Source organism: Dasypus novemcinctus, chromosome 5 (assembly GCF_030445035.2).
Source record: "Dasypus novemcinctus isolate mDasNov1 chromosome 5, mDasNov1.1.hap2, whole genome shotgun sequence".
Classification (NCBI taxonomy): domain Eukaryota; kingdom Metazoa; phylum Chordata; class Mammalia; order Cingulata; family Dasypodidae; genus Dasypus; species Dasypus novemcinctus.
In genome coordinates this window covers 122,658,807-122,679,178 of record NC_080677.1, presented here as the reverse complement: position 1 = coordinate 122,679,178, position 20,372 = coordinate 122,658,807, and the positions used below count along the sequence as shown (strand labels likewise).

General features: G+C 46.4%; 2 protein-coding genes across 6 annotated transcripts in view; one reads left to right on the top strand and one right to left on the bottom strand.

The window, feature by feature from the left end:
- Positions 1 to 5,562: 5,562 nt before the first annotated feature.
- Positions 5,563 to 19,882, top strand: LOC101439113 (transient receptor potential cation channel subfamily V member 6). 4 transcript variants are annotated; one of them, XM_004455638.5, is made up of 15 exons: positions 5,564 to 5,962; positions 12,840 to 12,937; positions 13,089 to 13,211; positions 13,583 to 13,720; positions 14,068 to 14,166; positions 14,316 to 14,491; positions 14,992 to 15,138; positions 15,221 to 15,433; positions 15,760 to 15,846; positions 15,947 to 16,023; positions 16,269 to 16,434; positions 16,768 to 16,834; positions 17,200 to 17,468; positions 18,574 to 18,680; positions 19,029 to 19,882. In XM_004455638.5, exons 1-15 carry the CDS (start codon positions 5,835 to 5,837, stop codon positions 19,309 to 19,311), a joined length of 2,178 nt encoding a protein of 725 aa, XP_004455695.1. In that variant the 5' UTR covers positions 5,564 to 5,834; the 3' UTR covers positions 19,312 to 19,882. The 4 variants fall into 4 exon arrangements, with proteins under 4 accessions (XP_071071418.1, XP_004455695.1, XP_023443757.1 ...); XM_071215317.1 differs by lacking the exon at positions 14,992 to 15,138 and having other exon boundaries at positions 5,563 to 5,962; XM_023587989.3 differs by lacking the exon at positions 13,583 to 13,720.
- Positions 18,105 to 20,372, bottom strand: part of EPHB6 (EPH receptor B6) — a 16,705-nt gene continuing 14,437 nt past the window's right edge. For both annotated transcript variants that reach the window (XM_004455636.5, XM_012524126.4), the window contains one exon: positions 18,105 to 20,266. In XM_004455636.5, coding sequence (XP_004455693.1) covers positions 20,158 to 20,266 — 109 coding nt within the window. In that variant the 3' untranslated portion in view covers positions 18,105 to 20,157. The remainder of the gene's footprint in view (positions 20,267 to 20,372) is intronic.

The window sequence follows — 20,372 nt, the reverse complement described above, 5'->3', positions numbered from 1 at the left end:
CTTGGCTAATTTTGACATAAAACAGACCACATATTAATACATAACATGCAAATGTACATCAAGAATCTGAGTCAAGGTTATGTTCTTTTTGTCTCTGCCTTCTCTTCCTTCGTGCCATTTCCACAATTGGTTCCATCCTCCAAGCATCTTCCTTCTGGCTCTTTCCCAGCTCTTTTCAAGGAAGCAGGCAGTCTCAAGCTTGACCTACAATGTGCCACCTGGCCTGAGGGTTCAGTAGGACAGAGAAGGTTGTAGGAAGTATTGGTGTGGGGCTTGTTGATGGAGCCACAACGAGAAACTGGTGGCATGAGGAATGGGGACAAGGGATGGAAGTCACATTTTAGTGAAAAATGCATGACTATTCTGCAACAATTTAGACCTGCTGACGTGTGCAAGCCGAAGTGACTTTTTTGTTTTTGTTTTTGTTTTTCTTCTTTATTTTATTTTAAATGTTACATTAAAAAAATATGAGGTCCCCATATACCCCCCACCTCCCCTACCCCACTCCTCCCATATCAACAACCTCTTCCATCACGTGGCACATTCACTGCACCTGGTGAATACATTTTGGAGCACTGCTGTATTATACGGACAGTGGTCTACATTGTAGTCCTCACTCTCCCCCATTCCACCCAGTGGGCCACGGCAGGACACACAATGTTCAGCTTCTGTCCCTGCAGCACCACCCAGGACAACTCCAAATCCTGAAAATGCACCGACATGATATCTCTTCTTCCCTCTCCCTACCATCAGCAGCTACCGTGGCCACTTTCTCCACATCAATATTACTATTTCTTCCCTTACTAATCACAATAGTTCCCCAGCAGAACACCAGGAAGTCCACTCTAATCTATACTCTATTTCTCCATCCTGTGCACCCTGGGATGGTTAAGTCCACTCCACCTCTCTATCGAGAGGGAGCTTAGATTCCACATGGATGATGGATGCAATTCTCCTGCTTAGGCACTCTTGGCTCCCTGGTGTGGTGGTTGATCTTCTTCACCTCCCTGTTAGCTGGCCAGGGTAAGTCCAAGAAACCAGAGGGTAGGAGCTGCAAGTCTGCAGGTCCGTAAAAGTAACAGAAGAGGCATGTGTAGAAAGGTCATATCTGAGTCCAAATCCATCACACTCAGGAACACAAATTCCAAAGTAGGGCCAACTGACATGGCCCTGAACTCCAGAGCCATCTGCCATGACCATAGAACCTGTGGGTCTCCGTAGCCCTCAGAAGAACCAATACCTGGGTTTTTATCTACTTTGGCTGACTCTGGTACCCCTGCTGAGGCATGCATAAGCATTACCCCTCTGATGACCTCCTGACTTTTTTTTGGAGACTCATAGCCATATAAACTCATTTGTCCTTTCCATTTCCCCCTTTTTATCCAAAGTCAAAAAGCAGTTTTTAACACCTGATATTACTTTTTAATTGTTATGATTCTTCACAATCATAGGATGTCTGAGTTGAAAAAAGATCTTGGAAGATTTGTAGCACAACCTGCTACCCAGGCAGTGATATAGCACTAGAGCCCAATTCACCTGACTCCCAGTCAGACACCTTAGCAGTAACCATCCTGCCCTAAGCCTGGGGCAGTGTCTGTGCTTCTGTGTGTGCGTATAGTATGTTTTCACCTGCTGACCTGTCATTTGCTCTTTTGCAGGCTTTATGAGCTGGCATACAAGGGCTTGTGAACCCAGTGACTGGGACAAATTCCAAGCTGAGTGAGCAGTGGTTCTGACCTCAGTGACCTGTGGCTCCATCCTACCTGGCCAACCCTGCTCAGGAACAACAGAGCTAAAGAGATATCCTCCAAGAGGGCACAGGCAGCAGAGATAGGGGAGACAGAGCACACTAGACTGGGAAATAAAGAGGCAGCAGTCAAAAGAAAAAAACAATAAAGAAATCTAAAGTTCCACCAAAGACAGATTCATACATGCACACACACAAACACACACACACATATACACTAGCACAGAGACTAAGAACAAGTGATCAGAGACTGAATGCAGACACAGAGGCAGTATGAGAAGAAAAATAGGGAAACACAGAAAGAGACCAAACAAACAAAAATGGAAAAAATGGACAAAGTCAGAAATATATACTGTATATATAAAGTATAGTGTGTGTGTGTATATATATATATATATATGTGTGTGTGTGTTTATTGCCCTAAATCAGTGGTTCTCAATGATTATTCCACCTTTGTACCCCAGGGAATATTTGGCAATGTCTGTAGGCAGTTTTGGTTGACACAAGCAAGCGGGTATAGGGGGATCAACTGGTGAATGGAGGCTAGGAGTGCTACTAAACATACAGCAATGTGACAATGCATAGGACAGTGCCCACAAAAGAATTATTTGGCCCAAAATATCAGTAGTGATCAGTTTGGGAAACCCTGCCCAAAATGTGCAAATCAATATCAAATAGCTCACATGTCCCTAAGACAAGGCTGTACCCTGGTACTGCACCTCCTGACACATGCACATATAACTTCTTTCTAACTGCCCCTGCTGGAGTATGACCTTTAGAGGAGGTTGGTCATACTTGGGTTGACCCATTGCTCATGGGACCCCTAAGTTGAATCCTGAGGACCTAATTTTTTCTTGGACTTTGAGGATCGATGTGAGGTAGGAAACTGGATAGAACATCCTGGGGATTTTCAGCATGTTCCAGATGCAGTCCAGGTTGCTCCTCTAGTCTGTCCTCCCCTGTGCTTAACTAGTTCTCCCCAGGACTTGATCTGAAACCACCATAAGGTCAGAGGTAAACTAAATGTCAGCCTTCAATAAGTCCACACAGGGGAACATTTGACAGGGACTTTCCTACAGTCACAAGTCTTCTTGAATTTGGAGACTAGAAAAGGGGGGTGAGAGAGGGTATGATGGAAAGTCTCACAGATGAGGGCCAGCAGTTATGCCTGCCCTCTCATGAGTTTCAATCTCCTCCTTCCCTGTCTCTACCCTTACCTCAACATGTTTGGATGCTCAAGCCCTTGATTCTGGGTGGCAGAACCTATTCCTCCCAAGTTTGAAGGGGCTGCCCAAGCTCATCATGACATTGACCTTGGAAATGAGATCAAAGCCATACAACAGTCCTCTCAAAAGAAGAGGAGAGGCATCTTTCCCAGGCCCTGTGTCTTTAGCTTCCTATCCCAAAAGAACCACAAATACTGGGAAAATACAGGGAGAATAGCTTTAAGATGTAAGGGACTTGGGGTGAAAGGAGGAGCATGCCAATATTAGACCCTAAGGGTAATGTCATTCACCCAATAGCCTACCTCTCCCCTGCCCATCGTCCTTTCACTCACACTCAAGACCACGATGTTAGGTCCAAGAACTGGGAGAATCCTCTTGGCAAAAGTTTATAACCAGTCAACTATTCACTACCTCTCATTCCCTGCCCCTACCCCCATGCCCACGATGAATCTATTCTCAATTTCCCATCTGTCAGCTGACCTAGGCAAAGACAAAACTAGGTGGACAAAGCTAAGAAAGGAAGACAGTTGGCAATTGACTCCATCCTCCCGTAGCCTCTCTCCCCACTTTGATAAATAACTACCTCATTGTTTTATTCCCTCCTGCACCAGGGTCTAAATTGGGGTCTTTGCCTGGAACTAAATGGACAGAGAAGGTAGGGTGGGTGAGCAGGCAGGTAAAGGTTGGCTTAATGGGCACAAAGTTCCAGGGTTCAAGGTTTAGGTTCTAGTTTCTTTCCCTCCACCCTCCCTGAACCCACTGACCCCTGAGTGGGTGGGGAGGGCATGTAATTGAACAGTAGTGTTTGCTCAGGGTGCTCTGGTCTGGCCTGGGCCCAAAAGCAGGAACTCAACCACCTTTCCACCTGGGTTAGCCCTTTCCACCCACAGAGACACCACAGCCCTGCACCTAAGCCTCTCCCTTCCATTAAACACACATACACACACACACACACACACACACACACACACACACACACACTGTCACTCTTTCCCCTAGCCTTATCCTTCCAGACAGATAGGAAAAATCAGAGACTTCTAAGCCAGGGAGTACATACATACACATGTGAATCAAAACAGCGAAGAGTCCAGTGACTTGCTGTGAGACTTTAGATAAATTAGAGCCTCGATTTCCTTATTTTTCAAATATGATGGTTAAACAACAGTTTCCTGCTTTCTCACGTTAGAATTCTATGTAGCAGGACAAGAAATGGCCTGTGCTTTTTATGTCATTATTCTTCTGCCTTGCTTGGCCCACATCACTTCTCCTTTCTGGAACTCTGTTTGCCAGTTGAAAACAGAGTGTGGTAGTGGAGAAAGAAGGTGGGCCCTAGGTCAGGGGCATGGTTTTGAAGCTTACCTCTGCCACTCATTGGCTACATGATCTTGAGTGACTTATCCTTCCACTTTGAGTTTCAGATTTTTCATCGGTGAAATGCAAATATAAATACTTAACCTCACAGGTTAGATGTGCTTTTTCAGATGTGCTTTTTAATTAATTAAAGTGGTCAGCACACAGCATTGGGTAAATCAATGTTGCCCCCGCTCAAAGGTTGCTAACTAAAATACACACAATATTTAAGATGTACTTACACTAACAAAAAAGTGTCCATTGTTTATCTGAAATTCAAATATAACTGGGCATCCTGTATTTTATCGGGCAACCCACCACATATATGTGACACTGTGGAGGGTCCCCAGAGCTCCAGAGCTGGGGTTTGAAAACTATAGTCAGGAAGCCAAATGCAGCCAGCAGCAAGATTTTGTGTCCTGGCCTGTGAGCTAAGAATGTTTTTACATTTTTAAAGGATTCTGAAAACAAACAAAGAAGAAGGAAGAATGTGTGCTGTGCCAGAGACTGCAAGTGGCTTGCAAAGCCTAAAATATTTATATTTACTATCCGGCTTTTTACGGAAAAAAATTGTCAACCTTTGTTCTCAAGAACTGAGTGTGAGTGAAGGGACTGAGAAGAGAGAAAAAAATTCCATATTTATATACCTATACTGGGCCAGATAGCCTTCTTTCTTCCCAAGTAGAGGTTAAGCTAGAAGGATCAAGGAAAGTCTACTCTCCTGGAGATAAGTTGGATAAGTCTAGAGCAGAGGGACAGAAAGTGGATGGGGAAGAGGCAGGCACCCTGAGAAAGGTAGGTACTAGAGGGGGCCTAGGTCCCGTGAATTGCCTGCCCTGACTTTCTTCCCTGCTCCCCTTCCTCTCTCACTGCCCAGAGCTTCTCAGGAAAGCCTGACCCATCCAGACCTTTCTTTTTCTTTTTCTTTTGTTTGTCTTTATTTATTTTTTTAATGTTACATTAAAAAATATGAGGTCCCCATATATCCCCACCCCCCTCACCCCGCTCCTCCCCCCATAACAACTTCCTCAATTATCATGAGACATTCATTGCATTTGCAGACCTTTCTATAAAAGGTCACCAGATGACCCAAAGTCCAGAGAAGGCCTCCCCTTTCTTGACTGGCCTGGGTGCAGGGAGAAGGACCTGGTGGAGAAGGAGTTGCTGCAAGTCTGGGACAGGCAGGCAGGAGATCTGTCTCTTTAAATCTCAGGTAATTACAGAAGAGGGAGGGAGTGTCTCCACTGCTCCCGCTCACTTCCAGCAGGGAGCTCCCAACTGAAGAGCCAGTCCAGTTCCTGCCAGGTGTAAATTCTGAGCCCTCTCCAGACTACCAGAAGAGCTGGGGTGGTCACAAAGAAGACTCCTGCAGAAGCCTGCAGAGATAGGAGACGGGATCGCTACAGAGAGAGGGCAGGCCGGCCCTTGGGGGGCACAATGAGGCCCCAAGGCTGAATTCAGTCAGGGTCTGGCCTTGGCCTCGGCCCCCCAAAGAGCTGGCCCTCCACCCCATGGGTTTGCTGCTGCCCAAGGAGAAAGGGCTAATTCTCTGCCTATGGAGCAAGTTCTGCACATGGTTCCAGAGACGTGAGTCATGGGCTCATCGCCGAGACGAGCTGAACCTGCTGCAGCAGAAGAGGTAAGACTTGATCTACCTTTCATACTGCTCCCCTTACCCCAGCTTGCCCCTCAGCCCCTCATCACCCTCCCAGCTCCCATCCCTGTTTGGCAAGTCTGACTGGACAGACTGGGCTCCCAGTCCTGGGCTAGCTCTTAGGGAACATGTTGTCTCAGAAGTCTGGGCCTGTGGGGCTAGCTTCCCACTGCCTGGATGCTGGGTGGGAAAGCAGGGTGCTGGAGCGGACACAGGTGTTCACTACTTTTTAAATCCAATTCAATTCTGCAAGCCTGTTGTGAGTTCTTCCCTAAACGCCAGGCACCTTGCTAGACCTAGGGCAAATAACAGGTCTATTCGTGAGGAACAGTCTGAAGCCTTTGTGTCCTAGGGTCTTTTCCAGCTCCAAAAGCGAGAGTCTGCCTTAGCTTGCCTAGGGGGTCCCTATGTCCATCCTTCTTTTGCTAAAGGATCCTGGGCTGGGGATATGCTCCTCCTCTGAGTTTTGGCCTCTCTTCACTCACACCAGCCACCCACCTCTCTCCCCCCAGGCTTGGGTGGGTGGGGGCTGGAGCACATGTTTGGCTGATGACATCTTGGGGTAACAGTGCTATTATTGTTAGGGAACAGGCCATCAGTGGTTCCACTCATCCCCTTCCCACTCTCAGGACCCTGGGACTGGGAGAGCCAGGCACAGGCACAGGATGGCCTGAGGGTCTGGAAGGGGTGGTGGGGTTCTATGGAGAGGCTCTTTGTGCAGGTGAAGACAGGGAATGACCTGGGGCTGGAACAGACAGTTTAGGATGCCTGGTTTCTGTCTCAACCTGAGAACAGTCTGCGTCCACTGGCCTTTTCTGGCCTCCATTTCTTCTTAAGACCATCTGGTAGGCCTCAGCAGCCCAGGGCTAGGAAAGCCTGACATCACCATGTAGAGATTCCCTCTCTAGTCCCTAACTTCCTGGTCTGCTTCCACAGTTTATTAGCCTACTTCTTTTGGGACAATAGGTGTCTGGAATATTGATTCCCTTTGGGGTGGGAAATTGCCTGGAAGAGGAGTTTATTTAGTCTGTGAAGTCAAATGTACAAATGAAAGAAATGCAGACAACTGGACAAGCATGGTGCAAAAAGAACTGTATGGACAGGTGAGGAGATGAGCTGATGGAAGGAAGAAAGAGCAATGTACTAAGAACCAGGTCCTGTGCTAGTTACCTTCCCCTACCTTATCTCCTATGATCCCATGGGAGGAAAGTATTGTTATCACCTTATGGATGAGGCAAGTAAATGGTGAAGTGAGAATTTGTGCCAAGGACTCTGAGGGGGACTTCAGGTGAGATACGGGGGAGGTGGGATTCCATGGGGAGGAGATTGGTCCAATGAGAAGGGAAGGTTTTAAATCTCTTCAAGATGATCTGGAACTCAAAATTCCTCCTGCTAAGGTAGACTTCTCTCGGATCCTAGATACACAGACCTCTACTGAAATCCACATTGTTGGGATCTCAGCCAAACTCTTAACTTTCTTCCATTTCTTCTGGACCATCTCTTCCCCTGGCCTCAGATTTTTCTCTTTTCTGACATTCAATTTGTTAAACATTTATTGAGCATGTGGACCTCCACTAGGTTTGCAGAAAATGACTATGACACATCCCCTGTTTTCAAGGAGCTCACACTCTATTGGGCAAAATGTATCAATATGTGGATAGATGATTAGAAGTGAACTTGGTGGTTGTCATAAGGAGAATATAAATGAAATGTGATAAGAGCATAGAGGAGGAAGTGTCCATGTCTGATGGGGCTGATGCGGGCCTTCTAGGCAACTTCACAAAGACTCCCTTGACCTGGCTCTCCTTCTTCTATGCTGGCTCCTTTTCTCTCTGTGTAGCTCAGTGGGAAGGTAGTGAACATCTGAGGTTTTCTTTTGATCAGATACTGTATAAATATGTGCAAATGGAAGAATCTGTGAAACATAAGTTCTGGGGCTCTCTAATATATTGTGTCTTCCTTGCCTCAGTAAATGCATATGCACATGCTAACTTTCAGGCACAGATGTCTCTTTACATGCATAAAAGGTGTTGCAGGGATAAGAAAAGCGGCTGGACTCCAAGTTTCTAAATAGCCACTTGTGCCAGGGCTTTGGCTTCCTTGTCCCATCTCCAAGAACTTGAACTGGAGGGAGGTGGCTCAAGAGTGCCCAACTTACTCCTCCCCACACGTAACTGTTCTCTCCTTCATCTGTGGTCACTGATGCAGGTCTCCTCACCCTACCTCCAAGAAAAAATTGGGACAATCCATAAAACTAGAACTACTACATAATTTAGTGGCAAAAGCCAGAGGCTGGGTTCTTAGCCAAGAATTCTGGTTTTACACACTGTGTGTTGTTCTGACAATAATTTTGCTGTTGCCTCTGTTTCCTTTTATGAAAAATGGAGAATTTTCCACCCAATGTTATAGGGTTACAAAAATCAAAAGCAATAAATAAGATGCTGCTTTGGAACCTGTGAAGCACATTCAACAAATGGGATTGTTGTGACAAAAAATAACAGTCAAAGGCAACTCCTACTGATGACAGGAGTTAAAGGGTTGTGACCTTCCTCCTAACAGTGCTGTACTCACCTGGGAACCCATACTCTGAGCTACCATACTGAAGACACCCACTTCCCAAATGGCACACTGTTCTAAGTCAGAGGGTGCTTGTGGAGAGGCCAGGAGGACCCATGCGAGTTGACGCAGCCTCCTTTGTCTCCTCTAACCCCACTGCAAACCTAAATAACAGAGAACAGGGACAGAGAAATGGTAAATGGGATACTAGCTCCAGCTCTGCCTCTGACTTGCTTGGAAGTCAGAGGCAGGAACTGGATAGTAGGGTTTCCACTGGTCTAATTAACAAACTAGATTGTTCAATTTTAAAATTAATTGTCCAGTAAAATAAAACATACTAAAAGCTTTTATATGATTATAATTATGATTATAATTTCAGATTTGCTCTATAATCATTAGGACCTTAAAAGTCTCCACCCATTTGTTTCTCCCTTAGTTAAGTATTTAATGATCTATAAACAAACATGTATAGGGAATTTCTAATTCTTTTTAGTGGGGAGAATCCTTTTATAAAAATTGATTATGAATCGGGGTTTCTTCACCTCAGCACATTGACATTCTGGGCAAGGTAATTCATTGTTGGGGGTAGCTGTTCTGTGTAAGATGTTTAGCAACATCTCTGTCCTCTACAAGATGCCAGTAGAGCGCCCTTCCCAGGTTGTGGCAACCAAAAATGTCACCCTCCGCACAAGCCTTGGTGGGGATCCTGATAGCTCCTGGTTAAGAACCATTGCTCTAAATTACTGTTTGTAAATTAGACATTCTGGTAGTCATGGTGTGTTCTGCTGAATAAAGTAAAAATTTCCCTGGAAGGAACATAATTCAACCGTTGAAATAGGAAGATATCTCATCAGTGTTTCTTCCTCCCCTCCAGGGAAGTAGCTGGTGGGGATCTGGTAGAGGTATGTGGGATTTTGCCCAGACCTAAATTTCTGTGATGTGCTTCCATTGAAGAAGCCACTTGAAGGCACAAGAATCTTTGGATATGCCTGCTCTTTGCACCTTTTTAATGGAACCCAAATATAGCCCTGTGTATTTGGGGTCTGCCTTACTCCCAAGAATCTAGGACTTTCTTTGCTGCCCTCCTATGGCCTTCATATACTATTACAAGTAATGGATCTGCCTGTGTCCTTCACAACCCACCCTTTCCTCTTTTGCAGGAGTTTTCCAACTAGAGGAGGCTTATTCTCTATAAACCTTGCTGGGTTGGGTCATAAGCTGGTTCATCATCCAAGGATATGTATGGTCTGATACATTTATTACCAGATGAAATACTGGATGTCCAATTACATTTAAATTTCAGATAAGCGACAAATAAGTTGTTACTATAAATATGTCCCAAATGTTATGTGGGACATACTTATAAAAAAAATTGTTGTTTTTCTAAAATTCAAATTTAATATGCTGTATTTTTATTTGTTAAATCTGGCAACCATAGGCTTGATCATGGCTCCTTGTCCTTTCCAAATACATGAGGCAGTCAACAGAGGCGAGCAAAGGAACACACACGGAATGGAGGTTTGTAGGGGCATTTATAGGCTTCACAGATGTTTAAGGACAAAAGGAAAATATTTGGACCTGCCATTGACTAATTACCCAACTCATATCTTGGGGAGCAGGGAGCTGACCTCTGCTCTGGGTAAGGAGACTACTTTGTTTCATTACTAGCTTTGTCATTAACCTTTCACATATTTAGTCAAAATGGAGCATAAAACCTGAGTAGATGGGGAAAGAATAAAAAGATGAGTAGATGAAAAATTGACTAATCTATACCCTCAATTATCTATCTGTAGAAGACACAGACTAATTACAACACAGAGAAAAGTGCTAAAATGACGTCTAAAGCAGAGGGTGAAAAAATTCCTGGGGAGGGTGAGGACATGTGTTGGGGAAAGGATTATTTGCAGAGTTTTTTTTGCTTTTTTCCCCCATTCCAATGCTGGCTTTGGAAAATCTTTGGGAGTGGTGGTAATTGGGCAAATTGTAGGGAAATGACTGAAGGAGGTAAGAGGTATGTGTGTATGTAGAAACCTTGTTTTGCAGCTATGTTGCATAGAAAACATGCTACTTGTTACTTAGATTATATGTTTGCTAAAATTTGACTTAGGGGGTAACTGATTTAGAGCATAGGAAGGGCAGTGAAGCCAAGCCATCTTTTTATTCATTCTACAAATAGTTTTAAAGTGTGCCTACCATATCCTAAACATATTCCCAGGCATGGGAAGAACAGAATAAACAATGGACAATTGATGGAGGTGGGGAGCTGGCTTCTACATGGAAAGAGCATTGTAGACACAGACATAGAAAGAAAGCATGCTCTGGGGTAAGGCATGTGGTGAGATCTAAATGCTGGATATAAGGAGTGAGTGGGAAGAAGAGAGGGTGGAAAAGCAGTTGCACAAAGACTGCAAAGAATCGCTGGCATTCCTTAGCTTTGGGCATTGAAGGACCCGTAGGGCCTTGTGTAAACTGCTGTGATTGCATTTGCCATTTGGATAGACTGTCTTGGCAGCATTGTGAATGGTGGGTTAGGGGTAGGTAAGAAGTAAGATAACTAGTTAGGAGGATAATTTGCTAATGAGGGTGGTTAGGTATAAAGAGGGAGGGATTGAATGGAGAGAGAACTTTAAATCCTGAATCACTAGGATTGAATTTGGTGTCTGCCTATGTGGCCAGAGAGGACGAGCTGAGGTTACTATTAGGGGATATGTGTGGGTTCTGTGCTCTTCCCTCCTCTCCTGGTCCCCTTCCCACTCGCAGCTCTTGCAGATTTCTTATCACTGCCAGTGCTTCATTCTGTGAGCTCCCATGTCTTTCTGTATGTCACATGTTGACTGTCTGTGGATAAATAGAGTTATGTCATTCACTCCCATAGAGAGACCAAATGGCTCTACACTGAGAGTAAAAGTTGAACAAAAGGGATCCCATGTGTCTTAGTTGGGGTACATTTGGATTTTTAAAAAAAGTTTTTAGCTCAAGGTAGGGATGAGATTGAGATGATCTGGGGAGTCAGGGAAGACAACTTGCCTAAAACAAGAGAAAAACAAATAAGAAGTAGAAGAGAATATAATCAATTTTAGGACCAGGAAAAAAAAGAATCCCTCAATCCAAAATTGGGTAAATATAAGGAAGGTCAAAGGGTGGAATAGGCACATTCACATCCATGAAATTCAATGAATGACCTGTCTAAACTGGATTCTCTACCTGTCATTGTTGGCCGTAGTTTGTATCATCATAGGTGCTAATAGTCACACACATACAAAGTACCTAAGGCCCTGTAAACACCTGGTTTGAGAATGGTGGAGACAATTGTTTCCCAAACTTTGACGTGTACTGGTTGATAATGGAGATTTCTGAGCCTATTGTTGACTTATTACTACAGATGCTTCTCATACAGAGACCACACTTAACTAACAACTGGACAGAGCTGTGCTTTTCAAACATCAATATGCACAAGAATCAGCTGGTGTTCTTGTTAAATGGCAGATTCTGATTCACTAGGTCCAAGGGAGGGCCTAAGAGTCTACATTTCTCATAAGCTCTCATGTGAAGCTGATGATTCAAAGACCTACTTTAGGTAGCAAAGTTGTAGAAATTAGAATGTGAGAAGAAAAACATGAGAGAAAGACAGAAAGGAGACAAAGAAAGGAGAATCCAAGAAGAAGGGAAGCCTGGAGCCAGGCTTTTTTCTTCTGCACCACTGTTGATTTCGGATTGAGCCTTGAAAAGACAGTTGTACTGGGGGAAGTGCTAGGATCAAAGAGCACTCCTGAGAGGGTCTAGCAAGCAGAGTATCACATAACAGGAGAGAATATGCTAGCCTTTTCAAATTCGCTATCCCCTGCACCAAATGGTGAAATTTATTCCAAACAAAGCTTATCCTGGAGGAGAATCTCAGGACCATCTCAGGATACCTAGTAAGGCTAAAGCAGGGTTACTACAGAAGTAAAAGGTCAGGAGGTGAATACATTTAAGTAAAACCACTTCCTTCCTTATCCTGATAAACACAGATAATGCCTTCACATGCCATTCTGCTCCCAGCACGCAGGTGGATAAGAAACCAGTCACGGATGTTCTCCTATGCAAGCTAAATGAACAAAAAGTTGTTTTGGGTTCATTAGATAGTAAGGAGGAAAGAAGTCAAGTGACTCTTTGCACTCCAGTGATCCTGCTTCCCTGTGTCAGGGATCTTGAGGTACATTGCTCCTCAGGCACATGTCTGTAGATGGAGATCAAAGCCATCAACCCTTGCTTTACAACTGGGAATGCCCACAGGTGACACTTTTCTTATCCCATTCCCTTCTAGGATCTGTGAATGTCCTCTCCTCCTAGCTGCTAAAGAGAACAACATCCCGGCTCTGACCAAGCTGCTCAAGTATGAAGACTGTGAGTTGCACCAGAGAGGTGAGGAGCAGACTCTCAGGACCAATCTTCTCTTGGGTCAGCCCCACCCATATGGCTTCCCAGGACCTTGGGTTATGGGTTCTTGAATCTGTATTATTCCCATTCCTTTGCCTCAGAGAAGCTATATGACTCTTCTTTCTGAAAATGCCAGGAGCGATGGGAGAGACAGCACTGCACATAGCTGCCCTCTATGACAACCTGGAGGCTGCCGTGCTACTGATGGAGGCTGCTCCGGATCTGGTCTTTGAACCCATGACATCTGAACTATATGAAGGTGAGGGGCTGAGGGACCCAGAATGGAGGGAAAGGGTGACCTATTGGATATTAGAGTAATAAAAATTTCAAGTCAATCCCTGTGGTGGTGAATTTGGGGAAATCAAAGAGACATTTTGAGCCTTTCTACTCTTTACTCCCCTCTCCAAACCCCTTCTTCCTCATCAATCGTAACTGCACGTAATTAGAGCACCTGATCCTTAAAATACTAAGGGAGGAGAGAATGGAAGAAATGGGCAGAAGCTGGATCCCTGTGAACCCTGCCAGACCCTGTTCCTTCCCAGGTCCTGAGGCTGAGAGCCATGAGTAGATAGGGAGCCCTTGTAGAATCTTTGGTACAGACCGCATGATTGATGGCTCTTTCTGGGCCAGGTCAGACTGCCCTGCACATAGCTGTTGTGAACCAAAACTTGAACTTGGTGCGAGCCCTGCTTGCCCATGGAGCCAGTGTCTCTGCCAGAGCTACAGGAGTAGCCTTCCGCCGCAGTCCCTGCAACCTCATCTACTTTGGTGAGAACCAAGGCTAGGGTCTGGGGAGGAAGACAGACTTGAGAGATGGGGAGGTGGAAAAGAAGTTAAGAGAAAAACAGCAGCTGGGTCAGAGAATGAGGGAGGGTGGGATGAAGAAAGCTCCGCCCTCCCTTCATCTAATCAAGATGCTGAGAGGGGTCAGTCCCTCTAACACTCAAGACTAGAGGTTAATTTCTTCCAAAAAATCTGCACTATCCCTTCCTCTGGTTCTGCTCAACAAACGTTACTTGAGCCCAGAGCTGAGATATAGGGGAAGGAGACAGTCATGCGGGGGAGAATGCCCATTCATGATACTCTCTTGTGCCATGGGTCCCTCTATATCCCAGGAGAGCATCCTTTGTCCTTTGCTGCCTGTGTGGGCAATGAGGAGATTGTGCAGCTGCTCATTGAACATGGAGCTGACATTAGAGCCCAGGACTCTCTGGGTAATTGCTGGGAATGGAGAGGGAGGAGGGATTCTGGAGGTATATGAAGGGAGGAGGTGGGCCATCCCTATTGTCAACCACAGGGTGGGAATAGGGAACATGAGGGCCTTTGGACCCATGGCCACATGACACTCTGTGTACTCCCCTAGGAAACACAGTGTTGCACATCCTCATCCTGCAGCCCAACAAGACCTTTGCCTGTCAGATGTACAACCTGCTGCTGTCCTATGATGGACGTGGGGACTACCTGCAATCCCTGGACCAAATGCGCAATCACCAGGGTCTCACCCCCTTCAAGCTGGCCGGTGTAGAGGGCAACACTGTGGTGAGGGACAATATTTGATCCCAAGGGTCATTCTAATGACCCTCATCTTATGCTGCTGGTAACAGGAGGAAGAAAATAGATGTGAAAAATACTTCCCTGACTCAAGTTTAGATGAAATTTCTCTCTTTGCTCATTTCTCTCCTGTTCTCTAACTACCCCTTTCTTGTCCACTTTTCCCTGAGGTATTGGGGGTTTAGAGTTGAGATCTTTCTCTGGGAGTGTCTGTAATGTCGAGGTCCACCTGACCTTTCAGCCAGCAGAGCACCAGCCCTCCAACTTCTGATCTCTCCTTGCCAAGCTCTAGAGGGAACCATGAGGGTAAAAGGAGAGGAGCTAGGTCAGTGTAAATGTGGGTTCTTCTGCCACCAAAGGCTGTGGTCAGTAAATGAAGAGCACTGTCCTCTCCGGTGGTAGTTCTTCTGGACACACTTCCTGCCCACACTCTTATGAGCACTCACTTTGCTTACCTGTCTGTCTTGACTCATCTCTACCCTCCCTAGATGTTCCAACACCTGATGCAGAAGCGGAAGCACATCCAGTGGACATACGGGCCTCTGACCTCTACTCTCTATGACCTCACGGAGATTGACTCCTTGGGGGATGAACAATCCCTACTGGAACTTATTGTTACCACTAAGAAGCGGGAGGTACAAGGTCTTCACACTAGGGAGCAGTCGGGGAGGGATGCCCGAGTCTCTGAGCTGCTTACTCTATTCTTTTCTGCTGCAGGCTCGCCAGATCCTGGACCAGACGCCAGTGAAGGAGCTGGTGAGCCTCAAGTGGAAGAGATATGGGCGGCCGTACTTCTGCATGTTGGGTGCCATATACATGCTGTACATCATCTGCTTCACCATGTGCTGTGTCAACCGCCCTCTCAAGCTCAGGACCAGTAATCGCACTAGCTCCCGAGACAACACAATCTACCAGCAGAAGCTACTTCAGGTGAGACTCTGGGAGTATCAGCATATCAGGGTGGGATTCAGCTCTCTGCCCTTTCTCTGCCTTGTATTAATATCACTTTCCTGCCACTAAAACCACAGATCTCCCCTCACCCAGGTCTCCCATACATGGGCACAAACTAAAAATGCACACATAGAAACCTATTTACCCTCTCACTTTAAGAACAGACACTAGAAGACCCAAACCTAGTAGATTAAAAAGACTCTGACTGTGCTGATGACCCCTGCACAAAAGACACTGACTTCCAGGACCAACAGGGCATGTGTATGTCAGCTCTGAGTGCTCTGACCACCCTCTCCCCCACTCAGGAGGCCTATGTGATCTCCAGGGATGGCATTCGACTGGTGGGAGAAATGGTGTCTGTCATTGGGGCTGTGATAATTCTGCTTGTGGAGGTGAGGTGTGGATGGGATCTGGAGTAGGTTGTCTGCCCCAGGGATCCCAGCCCGAGTTCCAATACACAAGTGATTTTGTGTCTCCCTGGCTTTTTCCCAGATTCCAGACATCTTCAGGGTTGGGGTCACTCGCTTCTTTGGACAGACCATCCTTGGTGGGCCATTCCATGTCCTCATGTGAGTGCCTTTCCTCATACTCTCATCCCTACACTCACTAGTACTTCAGTTTCACTCCCTGGATTTTTGACCTTTAGGGAAACTTAACTCCAGAGTCCCTTTCCACGGACGTGTGCATGTCTGCCCCTGTGTGTTGTGTTTATGCAGGCCGAATCTAAGTGCTGTCTCAGTTACATACCCTTGTGGTTTGGGTGCCCAGAATAATCCCAGCCCTTCTCTCACTCCCACTCCCTGCTCTCCTTCAGGATCACCTATGCTTGCATGGTACTGGTGACTATGGTAATGCGGCTCACCAACGCCAATGGGGAGGTGGTGCCCATGTCCTTTGCCCTGGTGTTGGGCTGGTGCAACGTCATGTACTTTGCCCGAGGATTCCAGATGCTGGGGCCTTTTACCATCATGATCCAGAAGGTCTGTGCCTACCCTCACCCCCTGCTCACCCATTTCCTAAGTCCTCAGTTATAGGATCTTTGTTGCCAGAGAAAGGTTCTACAGCAGAGGTCATTAAGCACTTTCTGTAAAGGGCCACATAGTAAATATTTTAGGCATTGAGGACTACGCATGGTCTGTTTCTTCCCCTTCTCCTCCTCCTCCTCAACCTTTGAAGATTTGGTCTGCAGGCTATGGTTTGCCAGCCATGTCATATAGGATGGAGTTGTTAGATTTGTTGGGGTTAGACCTGTTAGAGGCTGGAAGGGGCATCTCTACAAGTGTAGAGATGGTCTCCCTTCTTCCTTTCTCTAGATGATTTTTGGAGACCTGATGCGATTCTGTTGGCTGATGGCTGTGGTCATCCTGGGCTTTGCCTCAGGTAAACAACCTGTCCAGGGTGGAGGCCATGGGAGCAAGAGATTGGAGGAAACTAAAAAAAATACAAAATGCTTCTGGATAAAAGTAGGGAAGGGTTGGAGGGAAGGCAGAGGAAAAAGCAGGCAGTACAATGTCTGAGGATGGGATTTTATAACCCAAAGGTAAGGGAAAATTGGGAGAGGTTCATGAGGATAAGCCTTTTGGAAAATCAGAGAACATAAGACCCCAAAATGTGGAGCATCAGAGGACTGGGAGGGTGATACTAGAGATGAGGGAAACAGAAGGAAAATGGGTAGCAAAGGGCTGGTTGTGCACTAGTCATGTATATTGTTGTCACGATAAATTTCATCCCCTTGCGTGGAGCAGCCTTCTATATCATCTTCCAGACAGAGGACCCCAAGAAGCTGGGTCATTTCCAAAATTACCTCATGGCATTGTTCAGCACCTTTGAGCTGTTCCTCACCATCATTGATGGGCCTGCCAACTATGACGTGGATCTGCCCTTCATGTATAGCATCACCTATGCTGCCTTTGCCATCATCGCCGCACTGCTCATGCTTAACCTCCTTATAGCTATGATGGGTGACACTCACTGGCGAGTAGCCCATGAGCGGGATGAGCTCTGGAGGGCCCAGGTGAGCCCCCTGGTGGCTGGGAGAGTGTGTGCATGCCATTCCCTTCCTGCCAAGGAACTGGCCTCTCAGAGAAAGAAGCAGGATATTTTGACCCCACGTGTTCGGATGGTTATTACACAGTACACAAGGTAATGCAAAGAATACAGAAGGAAAGGGTTAGCAACACAGTCAAGCAATACTTAAATAGCTGCAAAGAATTCCTCATGGTTTTCTCAACAATTAGCTAAGAAAAAATTAAATCTCAGTCTTTCCCAAAATAATCAACAAGAAATTGGCTAACAGTCGCTAAAACTGCATTCAGTAAATTTTGTTACAGAATAAAAACTGGAGTATCAAGTCTTCCTGACAATGTTTCAGTCTGCAAAATTTGATCCAGAAAAATTAGACTTGTTAAAAATAATGGTCACCAAAAACTTCGTATAGTAGCAGAAGCTATCTTCAGTCAGATCAGCATGATGTGGACAAAAGACCACTAAATGAATCAAATCCTCATTATAAAATATATATAGAAAATTATTAATCTCAACAAAAACAATTTCAGCAAGATAAAAATGGAAATTCTAAAAAATGGAAGGTATTTAAACTATGTAGGAAACTGAATTAAAAAAACAACTAAATGGAGTTTGCACAGGAAAATATTTTCTCCATGAAATTTATTGATATCAGTAGATTTCTAAGTAGAATTTTTATTTATAAATGATCAATATGTCTGTAGGGTCAAAATATCCTGAAACCTTCAGGACCCCTTCTATTTGCCTTGCTCTCCTTCCCAATCTCCTTGGGAACAAGATTTCTCAATCTCCTGCCGAACCAACCTTGGCGTTTCCACAGATGTCAAGTCATTGGGGAAGAATTGTGGGGTTCAGGCCACATCAACTATCTCCACTAGAAGTTGGTCACCGAAGTTGCCACCCTTCATGCCCTTGCCCATCAAATTTTCCCAGATTAGGGGTGTTGTTTATCACCTTTGAGAAACCATGAGCTCCCAAGTAACCTTGCTGTTGCTAAGCTGTCTTCCCTCTGTCTAGTGCCCTCTGCTCTCCCCCCAACCTTCTCAATCTGTACTCAGCCTCACTCTGACTTTGCTTTCTATGTCCACATGTAGGTCGTGGCCACCACAGTGATGCTGGAGCGGAAACTGCCTCGCTGCCTGTGGCCCCGCTCCGGGTTCTGCGGGCGCGAGTACGGGCTGGGGGACCGCTGGTACCTGCGGTGAGTGATAGCGTGGGATTGGGGTCTTTGAGCAACCGTGTTCGTACGTTGTCCCTCTGTTCAGATACCCTCCTGTTCCCAGGGACCTTGGGAGGCCTGCATGCTACCCAGACCCCAGGCCCAATGACCAAAGCTGCTGCTAAAGGAAACAGCCCCTTCTGGCAGCTGAGAGCTTGCGGGACCAGAGCATGCAGCTTCATGAGGGCGGGCTGCTGAGGGGCAGGAGGCCCCTCATCAATACCAGCTGCAGACAATAGAGGTGTGGGTAGGCGGGCTTAGGAGATGAGCCTGGTCTTGGGTCAGCTCTTCAATTCTGGACTGTCTCTCGAATCCTCCTGTACCCCACAGGGTAGAAGACAGGCAGGACTTGAACCAGCAGCGAATCCGGCGCTATGCACAGGCTTTCCACCAAATGGGTCCTAGTGACTTCGACAAAAACTCAGTGGAAAAACTGGAGTTGGACCGCCACTTTGGCCCCCACCTGTCCCTTCCTACACCCTCAGTCTCTCGAAGTACCTCCCGTAGCAGCACCAACTGGGACAGGCTTCGGCAAGGGACCCTAAGGAGAGACCTGTGGGGGTTGATCAACAGGGGGCTGGAGGACGAGGAGGGCTGGGAATATCAGATCTGAGCAAATGCTTTTGTTACAATTCCTAGAAGTTGCTCATGTTTTCCAGGGATTGTCGAAACAACAAACAAACAAAAAACCCCACAAAAAGCAAAAAAACACAGATTTAGAGTTCTCATCTCTCAGGCCCAAGGTGGGGCACGAGGAATAGAATGCACTTCAAGGTATGTAGTCAGAAATTACTCTGTGCTGGGCCTCTACTCTCTCTTCAGGTCTGGGGCAAACAGAGAGCATGAGGGGGTCCAAGCCTTGCCCCAAGCATAGCGGGGGTGGGCAGGGATGAGGACCCCGGCCTGCTACCCATTCTTCACCCCTTTGCTAACCTACCATTGCACTGTCAGAGCAAAGCACTTTAAAGATAGGCTTGCCTTCCCTGCATCCAGTCTCTACCCCAGTGTCATAAATGCGAAGGGATACAGCCCTTCCCATGGTGCTCCAGACAGTTGTGGGAGAAGGCACTGGGCTTGTGGAAAGGTGTGTGAGGGAAGGAGACAGGTATGACTTTGAGGATGGAGTGAAGCTAAGTTGAATTTTGCCATCTTTTACTTTACAATAAAGTCATTTCCTGCTCCGTGCTCTGCCCACTTGTGCATCTCTGCTTTGCAGGGTCACCTGCCCAGCCCTGCTCCTCAGCTCTTCTTTCAAGGCCTCCTTAGCCCTTCCTTACCACACCTCCAAATTGCAAAATCCCTTCTTTCCCTTTAATATGGCAGAGGGTGGTGGAGGGGTGGAGGACTGGGGAGTGAAGTGTCCGGAGCATTGGGTTGAGTGTGGCGGGCACCTCTGACAACCGCCAAGATGGAGACTGGCTCACATCTCTCATGTTCAGTCTTGGACCTGTATCAGGCCTCAGACCTCCACTGAGCCCGGTGGCCTCAGATGCTGCTGAAGGAGCTGGATGTTGTGCAGCAGTTTCTTCTGGTGGCCAGCCAGGGTGATGCCCAGGGCAGGCAGGTCTCTGGTGGGGAAGGAGTGTGATCAAATCTGGACCAGCTTCCCCAAGATCCCAGACATGACCCCTCACCTAGGGCTGACAGCACCCACCCCCACCTCAACTCCCCCTG